General features: G+C 39.0%; 1 protein-coding gene across 2 annotated transcripts in view; it reads right to left on the bottom strand.

Annotated features, from left to right (window-relative positions):
- tram1 (translocation associated membrane protein 1) overlaps positions 1 to 11,414 on the bottom strand; it is a 44,696-nt gene extending 33,282 nt beyond the window's left edge. The window contains exons 1-2 of one of the 2 annotated variants that reach the window (XM_036945675.2): positions 11,093 to 11,414; positions 393 to 456 (exon numbers count right to left, since the gene is read on the bottom strand). In XM_036945675.2, coding sequence (XP_036801570.2) covers positions 393 to 456; positions 11,093 to 11,215 — 187 coding nt within the window. In that variant the 5' untranslated portion in view covers positions 11,216 to 11,414. The remainder of the gene's footprint in view (positions 1 to 392; positions 457 to 11,092) is intronic. The other variant, XM_036945676.2, reaches the window with a different exon arrangement.
- Between the last annotated feature and the right edge of the window lie 3,044 nt (positions 11,415 to 14,458).

Raw genomic sequence — 14,458 nt, 5'->3', positions numbered from 1 at the left:
AGTGGAAAAAGTGTTCTAGAAGTGGAAGGCCAATAGAGTAGAGTTCTATTCTGTAACCCCACAGGAGAATCCTTCTGATTCTAGAACTACAAGTAGATTCTAGTTATAGGCTGCCTAGTTAAGTTTCTACACTGACAGGATAACAGGCAAAGTAGTTCCAGACACACTGACAAAAAGGTGGGTAAGAAACGAGGATGTCACGAGGAAATGTTTTGCTTTGTCATTCATTCAAAATAAAATGTCATGAAAAATGTATGAAAGCAAAAGAGGAAGTCGATATAACCTCCATATCGGAGCATACAGTTGACCAAGTAAAATAAAATTTGAAATAAATGTAAAATATATAAATTGCTAAAAGTTAATATGGGGAACAATATAAAAGTTAAACTCACCATTTGCAGAGATGGTAAAGTTGTATTGGACAGTGATGAACAGCACTGCAACCTTCGAGGTGACCTGGATCACAGAGGGGCCAAGGGAGAGGATTGTTTAGACATAAAACACAGGATTAGCCCTGCCTAACCCCCAGTACGGCCACACCTAACCCCCACCCGCCTAACCCCCAGTAGGGCCCCGCCTAACCCCCAGTACAGGGGATCCCTACTGTAAACTGGATCTCGTTCCTCTATGGGACAAACCGATAAGCTTCTCCTAGCTATGGTTGGTTTAGCAGGACGACAAAAACTATTTACAAAACAAACATAATTTTGGAAACTTTAAAAATGTTTATTTTGATGCGCTAATACTTCGTATGTACATTTACGTCACAATTCTACCCAGTGCGTTATTTATGACAGGTTTATAACGTTAACAACAAACCCGTAAACAAAGCTACGTCACGGATCTGAGTCGCAGGGTGAGCTCCCCGTTAGAACCTTGCTCTGTCCTCCTCTATGTCACATCAATACATCGATGCGTTATTCATCATGAGGTTTCTCTGCATGGGCTTAGTAACAATAGGTTTGGTTCTCTCTTGTTGGACCAAGAAATAAAAACTGTATTAAATATTAAACTGTCCCAGTTCCCCTTTTTTTCTGAGTTCACCCTAGTAAACATGAAGCAAAAAAAATATACTGTGTGAACCAACAATACATAAAAAAAAAAAAACACGAATTGTTTTAAAACGTAAGCTGATCACTTTGTAAAATGAATTGCGATTATTGGGACTTTTACAGAATAGAACTTTAGATTTTTGAATGAATGGGGGGGGTACCCACAAACGATGACAGCGCTCACAGTCGCCCAGTGATTGCCACGTAACACTTGATCTGCGCATAGGAAGAATCATCCGCGTTCTCCTAGCAGCAGGATGTTATGCTGACAGGACGAGCTAGGATTTTTCTCCCTTCAGAATAAGAGTCCCCCTGCAAAGATATGCTAAACTTTGGGAATATCTGGAAAACTTTTTGATTTTTTTTGCAGACTAGTTCAGTACAACTGTTTCACAGCATCGATACCACCTTTTAAAAAAAAAAAAAGGATAATTTGAGTTTTCATACCAACATTTTTGAAAGTCCACAAATACTGGTATGTTGAAAGCTATTGTCTAGGCTGTATTTAAATAAATATCATTTTAATAAAATACAAATATGTTGAATATGAATTACTCAATAGACTGCTAAACTGAAATGTGTCTCTTGTGCCAGGTTTAACACAGGTTTAACACAGCGTGTAGGTGACTCCACACTCCACCCACTGCAATGTAATAGACTGTATTTTGACTTGTGGAGAGAGAACCTTTCTTCCCGTCTCAGTTAAAGTGGGGCGCAGAAGTACTCAGTAGGGTCTCTACTAAGCAAATATGTGTAGTTTTGGAGGGGGACTGCGTTGTTCATATCCAGCAGCACTTTGTTCTACACCCCCCCCCCCCCCCCCCCCCATAGTAATATGCTAATAGACTGAACACGGGATACAGATTTGTTTGTAGAGAACTTTTTTTTTTAAACCTGAAATATGACTTGGTTCAACTATTTAGTCTTTTACATGGCTTTCTTGCACTGACTGAATTTGACATTTTATGAATGAATGACATTTTATTTTAGTGTCAAATCACTAGTTGGCATTAATTGACACATAAACAAACAATGATTCACATCTCTTCATCCGGGGTACTCTGCATCACATAAAGAGTGAAAAAAATGTAAGGAGAAAAATCAATACGTAATAGTAAATAAGGTTATCCAAACAATAATTAAATCCCTAGAGCAGTAAAAATAATGTACATACAGTTGAAGTCTGAAGTTTACATACACCTTAGCCAAATACATGTAAACTCAGTTTCACAATTCCTGACATTCAATCCTAGTAAAAATTCCATCTTCGGTCAGTTAGGATCACCACCTTATTTTAAGAATGTGAAATGTCAGAATAATAGTAGAGAGAATGATTTATTTCAGCTTTTATTTATTTCATCACATTCCCAGTGGGTCAGAAGTTTACATACACTCAATTAGTATTTGGTAGCATTGACCCAACAATTTAAAGTCAAACGTTTCAGGTAGCCTTCCACAAGCTTCCCACAATAAGTTGGATGAATTTTGGCCCCTTCCTCCTGACAGAGTTGGTGTAACTGAGTCAGGTTTGTAGGCCTCCTTGCTCGCACATGCTTTTTCAGTTCTGCCCGCAAATGTTCTATAGGATTGAGGTCAGGGATTTGTGATGGCCACTCCGATACCTTGACTCTGTTGTCCTTAAGCCATTTTGCCACAACTTTGGAAGTATGCTTGGGGTCATTGTCCATTTGGAAGACCCATTTGCTCCAATATCCCTGATCTGACCTGTTTCAATACGCAGAGGAAATATCCCTGATCTGACCTGTTTCAATACGCAGAGACAATATCCCTGATCTGACCTGTTTCAATATGCAGAGACAATATCCCTGATCTGACCTGTTTCAATACGCAGAGACAATATCCCTGACCTGACCTGTTTCAATATGCAGAGACAATATCCCTGATCTGACCTGTTTCAATACGCAGAGACAATATCCCTGACCTGACCTGTGCACATGGCGAACTCTTGCTTTTAGGTAGGTTATACATAATATATCTCTCACACACCAATTCACCCTTAATCAAACAAAAGGTTCTCAATTTGGGTTGATGATTCATCTCCTCCACCCATTTATTTTCATATGGCAACAGTTGTTTTGCAGCGTAGCCTAGTGGTTAGAGCGTTGGGCCAGTAACCGAAAGGTTGCAAGATCGAATCCCCGAGCTGACAAAGTACAAATCTGTCATTCTACACCTGAACAAGGCAGTTAACCCACTGTTCCTAGACCAGTTAACCCACTGTTCCTAGGCCGTCATTGAAAATATGAATTTGTTCTTAACTGACTTGCCTAGTTAAATAAAGGTAAAATTTAAAAAAAACATACAGTGGGGCAAAAAAGTATTTAGTCAGCCACCAATTGTGCAAGTTCTCCCACTTAAAAAGATGAGAGAGGCCTGTAATTTTCATCATTGGTACACTTCAACTATGACAGACAAAATTAGGAAAAAAATCCAGAAAATCACATTGTAGGATTTTTAATTAATTTATTTGCAAAGTATGGTGGAAAATAAGTATTTGGTCAATAACAAAAGTTTATCTCAATACTTTGTTATATACCCTTTTGTTGGCAATGACAGAGGTCAAACGTTTTCTGTAAGTCTTCACAAGGTTTTCACACACTGTTGCTGGTATTTTGGCCCATTCCTCCATGCAGATCTCCTCTAGAGCAGTGATGTTTTGGGGCTGTTGCTGGGCAACATGGACTTTCAACTCCCTCCAAAGTCATTATTTGAAGATTTGGGAATGGAACTCACTAGACTCATACCAAGTGGATGGCAGTATACTGTACTCATACACTATAGACTCATACCAAGTGGATGGCAGTATACTGTACTCATACACTATAGACTCATATCAAGTGGATGGCAGTATACTGAACTCATTCACTATAGACTCATACCAAGTGGATGGCAATATACTGAACTCATTCACTATAGACTCATACCAAGTGGATGGCAATATACTGAACTCATACACTATAGACTCATACCAAGTGGATGGCAGTATACTGAACTCAAAAACACATTTGAAGAAAATCATATAGGAGGTCAATTAATTTAGGGGATTTTAAAACTTCATTCGGCAGCTCATAATTGCCACACGCTTTCCCATTATTTCGCAGCATCAATCACCTTAACCTCTTGGTGTTAGATGATGATAACGGTCCCGTTCACGGGCTGGGCGTCACTACAGGTTAACCTCTGCCGCAGACAGCTCCTCATTAAGTACAGGATACATGTATAAAACAGGGCTCCATTTTAGTTCTCAGGGAACATATGTCTTTATCAAATTCTTCCTCAAAATATGCCACCTTTTTGTTTCCTGAGAACAAACTGGCAAACTCCTTAAGTACCCCTGCTCTTCCATTGGAATGTTCTTATGTCGTTTGGGTCCTAACTTGTTTATTTGGCTCCAAAACGGTTGAGGACATCTTGTCTGTATCTCCTCAAGGTGTAAAACTGTGAAGGACCTCGGCGTTACTCTGGACCCCGATCTCTCTTTTGACGAACATATCAAGACTGTTTCAAGGACAGCTTTTTTCCCCATCTGCGTAACATTGCAAAAATCAGACATTTTCTGTCCAAAATTGATGCAGAAAAATGTATCCATGCTTTTGTTACTTCTAGGTTAGACTACTGCAATGCTCTACTTTCAGGCTACCCGGATAAAGCACTAAATAACTTCAGTTAGTGCTAAACACGGCTCATAGAATCCTGACTAGAACCATATCATCATATTATCATTATCATACCATGTTATCATCCTGACTAGAACCATATCAGCATATTATCAATATCATACCATGTTATCATCCTGACTAGAACCATATCAGCATATTATCATTATCATACCAAGTTATCATCCTGACTAGAACCATATCATCATATTATCATTATCATACCATGTTATCATCCTGACTAGAACCATATCATCATATTATCATTATCATACCATGTTATCATCCTGACTAGAACCATATCATCATATTATCATTATCATACCATGTTATCATCCTGACTAGAACCAAATCATATTATCAATATCATACCATGTTATCATCCTGACTAGAACCATATTATCATATTATCATTATCATACCATGTTATCATCCTGACTAGAACCATATCATCATATTATCATTATCATACCATGTTATCATCCTGACTAGAACCATATCATCATATTATCATTATCATACCATGTTATCATCCTGACTAGAACCATATCATCATATTATCATTATCATACCATGTTATCATCCTGACTAGAACCAAATCATATTATCAATATCATACCATGTTATCATCCTGACTAGAACCATATCATCATATTATCATTATCATACCTTGTTATCATCCTGACTAGAACCATATCATCATATTATCATTATCATACCATGTTATCATCCTGACTAGAACCATATTATCATTATCATACCATGTTATCATCCTGACTAGAACCATAGCATCATATTATCATTATCATACCATGTTATCATCCTGACTAGAACCATATCATCATATTATCATTATCATACCATGTTATCATCCTGACTAGAACCAAATCATATTATCAATATCATACCATGTTATCATCCTGACTAGAACCATATCATCATATTATCATTATCATACCATGTTATCATCCTGACTAGAACCATATCATCATATTATCATTATCATACCATGTTATCATCCTGACTAGAACCATATTATCATATTATCATTATCATACCATGTTATCATCCTGACTAGAACCATATTATCATTATCATACCAAGTTATCATCCTGACTAGAACCATATTATCATATTATCATACCATGTTATCATCCTGACTAGAACCATATTATCATATTATCATTATCATACCATGTTATCATCCTGACTAGAACCATATTATCATATCATCATTATCATACCATGTTATCATCCTGACTAGAACCATATTATCATTATCATACCATGTTATCATCCTGACTAGAACCATATTATCATATTATCATTATCATACCATGTTATCATCCTGACTAGAACCATATTATCATATTATCATTATCATACCAAGTTATCATCCTGACTAGAACCATATTATCATATTATCATTATCATACCATGTTATCATCCTGACTAGAACCATATTATCATATTATCATTATCATACCATGTTATCATCCTGACTAGAACCATATCATCATATTATCATTATCATACCATGTTATCATCCTGCCTAGAACCATATCAGCATATTATCAATATCATACCATGTTATCATCCTGACTAGAACCATATCATCATATTATCATTATCATACCATGTTATCATCCTGACTAGAACCATATCATCATATTATCATTATCATACCATGTTATCATCCTGACTAGAACCAAATCATATTATCAATATCATACCATGTTATCATCCTGACTAGAACCATATCATCATATTATCATTATCATACCATGTTATCATCCTGACTAGAACCATATCATCATATTATCATTATCATACCATGTTATCATCCTGACTAGAACCATATTATCATATTATCATTATCATACCATGTTATCATCCTGACTAGAACCATATTATCATTATCATACCAAGTTATCATCCTGACTAGAACCATATTATCATATTATCATTATCATACCATGTTATCATCCTGACTAGAACCATATTATCATATTATCATTATCATACCATGTTATCATCCTGACTAGAACCATATTATCATATTATCATTATCATACCATGTTATCATCCTGACTAGAACCATATTATCATTATCATACCATGTTATCATCCTGACTAGAACCATAGTATCATATTATCATTATCATACCATGTTATCATCCTGACTAGAACCATATTATCATATTATCATTATCATACCAAGTTATCATCCTGACTAGAACCATATTATCATATTATCATTATCATACCATGTTATCATCCTGACTAGAACCATATTATCATATTATCATTATCATACCATGTTATCATCCTGACTAGAACCATATTATCATATTATCATTATCATACCATGTTATCATCCTGACTAGAACCATATCATCATATTATCATTATCATACCATGTTATCATCCTGACTAGAACCATATTATCATATTATCATTATCATACCATGTTATCATCCTGACTAGAACCATATTATCATTATCATACCATGTTATCATCCTGACTAGAACCATATTATCATATTATCATTATCATACCATGTTATCATCCTGACTAGAACCATATTATCATATTATCATTATCATACCAAGTTATCATCCTGACTAGAACCATATTATCATATTATCATTATCATACCATGTTATCATCCTGACTAGAACCATATTATCATATTATCATTATCATACCATGTTATCATCCTGACTAGAACCATATTATCATATTATCTTTATCATACCATGTTATCATCCTGACTAGAACCATATCATCATATTATCATTATCATACCATGTTATCATCCTGACTAGAACCATATTATCATATTATCATACCATGTTATCATCCTGACTAGAACCATATTATCATTATCATACCATGTTATCATCCTGACTAGAACCATATTATCATATTATCATTATCATACCATGTTATCATCCTGACTAGAACCATATTATCATATTATCATTATCATACCAAGTTATCATCCTGACTAGAACCATATTATCATATTATCATTATCATACCATGTTATCATCCTGACTAGAACCATATTATCATATTATCATTATCATACCATGTTATCATCCTGACTAGAACCATATCATCATATTATCATTATCATACCATGTTATCATCCTGACTAGAACCATATTATCATATTATCATTATCATACCATGTTATCATCCTGACTAGAACCATATTATCATATTATCATTATCATACCATGTTATCATCCTGACTAGAACCATATTATCATATTATCATTATCATACCATGTTATCATCCTGACTAGAACCATATCATCATATTATCATTATCATACCATGTTATCATCCTGACTAGAACCATATTATCATATTATCATTATCATACCATGTTATCATCCTGACTAGAACCATATTATCATTATCATACCATGTTATCATCCTGACTAGAACCATATTATCATATTATCATTATCATACCATGTTATCATCCTGACTAGAACCATATTATCATATTATCATTATCATACCAAGTTATCATCCTGACTAGAACCATATTATCATATTATCATTATCATACCATGTTATCATCCTGACTAGAACCATATTATCATATTATCATTATCATACCATGTTATCATCCTGACTAGAACCATATTATCATATTATCTTTATCATACCATGTTATCATCCTGACTAGAACCATATCATCATATTATCATTATCATACCATGTTATCATCCTGACTAGAACCATATTATCATATTATCATACCATGTTATCATCCTGACTAGAACCATATTATCATTATCATACCATGTTATCATCCTGACTAGAACCATATTATCATATTATCATTATCATACCATGTTATCATCCTGACTAGAACCATATTATCATATTATCATTATCATACCAAGTTATCATCCTGACTAGAACCATATTATCATATTATCATTATCATACCATGTTATCATCCTGACTAGAACCATATTATCATATTATCATTATCATACCATGTTATCATCCTGACTAGAACCATATCATCATATTATCATTATCATACCATGTTATCATCCTGACTAGAACCATATCATATTACTCCAGTGCTAGCCTCCCTACACTGGCTTCCTGTTAAGGCAAGGGCTGCTTTCAAGGTTTTACTGCTAACCTACAAAAGCATTACATAGTTTTGCTCCTACCTATCTTTCCGATTTGGTCCTGCCAGACATACCTACACGTACGCTACGGTCACAAGACGCAGACCTCCTAATTGTCCCTAGAATTTCTAAGCAAACAGCTGGAGGCAGGGCTTTCTCCTATAGACCTCCATTTTTATGGAACGGTCTGCCTACCCATGTGAGACATGCAGACTCGGTCTCAACTCAGTCTTTATTGAAGACTCATCTCTTCAGTGGGTCAAATGATTGCGTGTAGTCTGGCCCAGGAGTGTGAAGGTGAATGGAAAGGCTCTCGAGCAACGAATCGCCCTTGCTGTCTCTGCCTGGCCGGTTCCTCTCTCTCCACTGGGATTCTCTGCCTCTAACCCTATTACAGGGGCCGAGTCACTGGCTTACTGGTGCTCCTCCATGCCATCCCTAGGAGGGATGTGTCACTTGAGTGGGTTGAGTCGCTGACGTGGTCTTCCTGTCTGGGTTGGCGCCCCCCCTTGGGTTGTGCCGTGGCGGAGATCTTTGTGGGCTATACTCGGCCTTGTCTCAGGATGGTAAGTTGGTGGTTGAAGATATCCCTCTAGTGGTGTGGGGACTGTGCTTTGGCAAAGTGGGTGGGGTTATATCCTGCCTGTTTGGCTCTGTCAGGGGGTATCAGTGTCTCACAGTGTCTCCTGACCCCTCCTGTCTCAGCCTCCAGTATTTATGCTGCAGTAGTTTATGTGTCAGGGGGCTAGGGTCAGTCTGTTATATCTGGAGTATTTCTCCAGTGTGAATTTAAGTATGCTCTCTCTAATTCTCTCTCTCGGAGGACCTGAGCCCTACATAGTACCATGCCTCAGGACTACCTGGCATGATGACTCCTTGCTGTCCCCAGTCCACCTGGTCTTGCTGCTGCTGCAGTTTCCTGTCCCAGACCTGCTGTTTTCAATTCTAGAGACAGCAGGAGCGGTAGAGATACTCTCAATAATCGGCTATGAAAAGCCAACTGACATTTACTCCTGAGGTGCTGACCTGTTGCACCCTCGACAACTACTGTGATTATTATTATTTGACCATGCTGGTCATTTATGAACATTTGAACATCTTGGCCAAGTTCTGTTATAATCTCCACCCGGCACAGCCAGAAGAGGACTGGCCACCCCACATAGCCTGGTTCCTCTCTAGGCTTCTTCCTAGGTTCTGGCCTTTCTAGGGAGTTTTTCCTAGCCACCGTGCTGCTACACCTGCATTGCTTGCTGTTTGGAGTTTTAGGATGGGTTTCTGTACTTTGAGTACTTTGAGATATCAGCCGATGTAAGAATGGCTTTATAAATAAATTTGATTTGATCACACATACCGCTGTTTTGAAGCCTCTGTTGAAGCAATGCTGTGTTTTCACTGCCTTCTATGTACTCAAACTACACATTTACAGTATTTTCCACCAGACAGTTAGAAAAGGTCTCTATACAAGCCAATATTCTCATTTCACTGCCAGTCAACATATCCTTTCAATATTAGTCAGATAAAACATTTTTTTAAACTATATTTGTTTTCAAAAATGACCAATTGCCTTTTCTTGTTGGCACAATAAAAACATTTAAAAAAAGTGTCCATCTTTTGAATTTTAGCCAAAGGTGGGCTTTTATTTTGAAGGTTCTCTCATTACCAGACCTACGTGACGTCGTTATTTGTGCTGCTGGCAGAACACTAGTAAAAGTATCCACGCTGGACTGTCTTTCTTGCACAATATTGTATCCAGCGAAACTGCAACATTGTAACGTTAGCCGCTTAAATGTTACAATCTCAGAATAGCGTTCCAGTTGGTACCACAAAGATTGCAATGCGAGGTATACCAAATTATTCTAATTTTACAAGTGGCTCCTAGACTAGAAAAGGAACCATGTGGAAATGGTGCTCAGTTGTACAGCTATAATAACAGTAGGCCACTACACGCCTTTTCAACTCAAAGACACGACAATAGAGACACTAAAATAGAGACACTATGGATTCATCACTAGAGGAAGAGGCATAGGGGAGTTGAACAACCATGTCCACTTTCTAGAGGCTGACGTGACGGTTCAACAGCAGCAGCATCTTCTCTCCCCAGTGGAGTTGACACATCGTAGCTTTACGAGTCACATTATTTGGAAAGCTTAGTACTTATTGCACCCCAGACCCCTCGAACATGTGGACTAGACCTACCTCAAACATCAACCCGAGGAGGAACACCATAGCAACACAGGAAACAATATCGGCATGGTTCTGGATGATAAACTCGTGGCTCAACACCGGCGGGTTCTTGTTGGTCTTTTTGCGGAACCCCATTTTGGACGGATTCCAAAACGGGAACTTTTAGCGACCGGCGCAACTCAAAAGCAGAGAGGGAATAGATATGACCAAGTATTCGGTATTGTTATCTGTCCGTCTTCGTCAGCTCTTAACGCGAGCCAGTCTTCCTCCTGCTCCTCTCTCTCACTCAAACACGGGTCAGCAAATGACTAGCGAGCTGCTCTTCTTCTTGTGGGAGGATCCCAGCCGACGCGCGTCGTCGCTAGAGCGGAGCGGTTTACCGCCCCCTACATGTCTGGAGTGCAGAGACCGTTGGTTTTACGTGCCTTCCTCTTCACAACCCCGACAGGTGATAGTCAATCGAAACCATTTTTTAAGATCGACTGGATAAGAGATATTAAATCGAAACCGTTAACAGGATTTCCTGGATAAGTGATAAAAAGACAACCAATGCATGTTATTTTGCGTGCATTGAGGGAGCATGATGAATACCAGCCCACACCGTTCATAGACTCAACATACCTTTTAGTGCCTTTTAATGATCTTATGACCAGGGGTGTTTTATCAAGAGCCCCCAATGCTAGTTCTGAACGTAAAAAAAACATGAAAACACAAGGAAGATATCCTTCATATTAAAAGGTTAAATTACTACACACCTTTTATAGGGTTAGTGTTCCCACATGGCCATATAACCCATGTTACAGCACTTGTTTACTGAAGACAGATGGAAGACAGAGACAGACACCTATGCTAATGAGCTATCTAGCGTGTTCGAACGCCTGTGTGTGAGCTAACTGGGGAGGAAGTGTACTTTGTCAACTGGAGGCAGACACAATGCATGGATGTGTGCTAAACTGCTACAGGAAGTGTATATTTTTCTAGTTGATAGATTGCCTTTTTTGGGGGCTGATTTGAAAGGTAATCAGCATATATATATTTTTTAAACGTTTCACAAGCGATGATTATTGAGAAACCATTTAGTTTATTTTTTAAAAATGGATATATCTGCCTCTTTCCTATTTTCTACCTGACTGTGTCCATATAAATGGACCTAGAACTTATGGTTCTAATACGTGTTAAAATACTGAACTGGGTCTTCTGTGTGACCCAGAAAAAGGTGCGTTTGAGTAGATTAAAACAACCCACATTTCAATAAAGTAGTGCCGTTGAGTTGTGCAATACTTTAGGTTTAATTTAATTTCCTTCAAACTGATTAGGGTCAGATCCTTGGAGAATAATATCTCAGAAATGAACTGTGTTAAGAGACAGACCAGAGAGACAGATAGAGGAACAGACAGACAGATAGACAGACAGGCGGACGGGCAGATGAATAGACAGACGGGCAGACAGACAGACAGACGGACGGACCAGACAGACAGACAGACACAAACAGACACCGACCAGATCGACAGACATACAGACCCGACAAACAGACACAGACAGACACACAGGCCAGACAGAACGACAGACGGACGGACAGACAACCAGACTAGACAGACAGACAGAGAGAACAGAAAGACAGACAGCAGATGGACAGATAGAAAGAACAACAGACAGACAGACAGACAGACAGACAGACAGACAGACAGACAGACAGACACTGAACAGAGACAGACAGACAGACAGACAGACACACAGCCAGGAAGACAGACAGACATAGACAGACACAGACAGACACTGAACAGAGACAGACAGACAGACAGACATAGACACACACACAGCCAGGAAGACAGACAGACATAGACAGACACAGACAGACACTGAACAGAGACAGACAGACAGACAGACAGACAGACAGACAGACAGACACACAGCCAGGAAGACAGACAGACATAGACAGACACAGACAGACACTGAACAGAGACAGACAGACAGACAGACAGACAGACAGACAGACAGACAGACAGACAGACACACACACACACAGCCACAGGAAGACAGACAGACATAGACAGACACAGACAGACACTGAACAGAGACAGACAGACAGACAGACAGACAGACAGACAGACAGACAGACAGACAGACAGATAGACACACACACAGCCAGGAAGACAGACAGACATAGACAGACACAGACAGACACTGAACAGAGACAGACAGACAGACAGACAGACAGACAGACAGACAGACAGACAGACAGACAGACACACACACAGCCAGGAAGACAGACAGACATAGACAGACACTGAACAGAGACAGACAGACAGACAGACAGACAGACAGACAGACAGACAGACAGACAGACAGACAGACAGACACACACACAGCCAGGAAGACAGACAGACATTGACAGACACAGACAGACACTGAACAGAGACAGACAGACAGACAGACAGACAGACAGACAGACAGACAGACAGACAGACCAGACACAGACAGACACTGAACAGAGACAGACAGACAGACAGACAGACAGACAGACCAGACACAGACAGACACTGAACAGAGACAGACAGACCAGACAGACAGACAGAACGGACCAAACCGACATCAAAAAGCTCAAATCGCTCAGCACTAAGTCTTGGTGAACCCTGTGATTTTACACAACTACACTTCATGTATGTACTTCTTTGACTCCCTTTGTACGCAAAAAGTACATACATACACACACACACACACACACACACACACACACACACACACACACACACACACACACACACACACACACACACACACACACAAACACACCCCAAACACACACACACACACACCCCAAACACACCCCAAACACACACACACACACACACACACACCCAAACATACACACAAACTCTCTCACACTCAGCGCTGCATTCACAGAGTTATCAGAGCGTGTGATGAGTGATGACATCATTGGCACACCTAAAACCTGAAACTAAATCTGAAAAATTTTGAGAATGTGTACTTCCCTTTGTGGTATTTACAGTAGACCCGTGCCTTGAGTTGACTCACATGTGTCTGTCTGTGTGTATACATTTGTAGAGAAATTGGCTAATTGAGACATTACCTCTCACACACACACACACACACATCAACTCACATGTCAGTGGTCTACCACACACACACACACACACACACACACACACACACACACACACACACACACACACACACACACACACACACACACACACACACACACACACATCAACTCACATGTCAGTGGTCTACCACACACACACACACACACACACACACACACACACACACACACACACACACACACACACACACACACACACACACACACACACACACACACAGCCCAGGCGTGGAATCTATAATGACGTATGA

This window comes from Oncorhynchus mykiss, chromosome 15 (assembly GCF_057628025.1).
Source record: "Oncorhynchus mykiss isolate SJ-2025 chromosome 15, ASM5762802v1, whole genome shotgun sequence".
NCBI classification, from domain to species: domain Eukaryota; kingdom Metazoa; phylum Chordata; class Actinopteri; order Salmoniformes; family Salmonidae; genus Oncorhynchus; species Oncorhynchus mykiss.
This window is presented reverse-complemented; position numbering and strand designations above follow the sequence as displayed.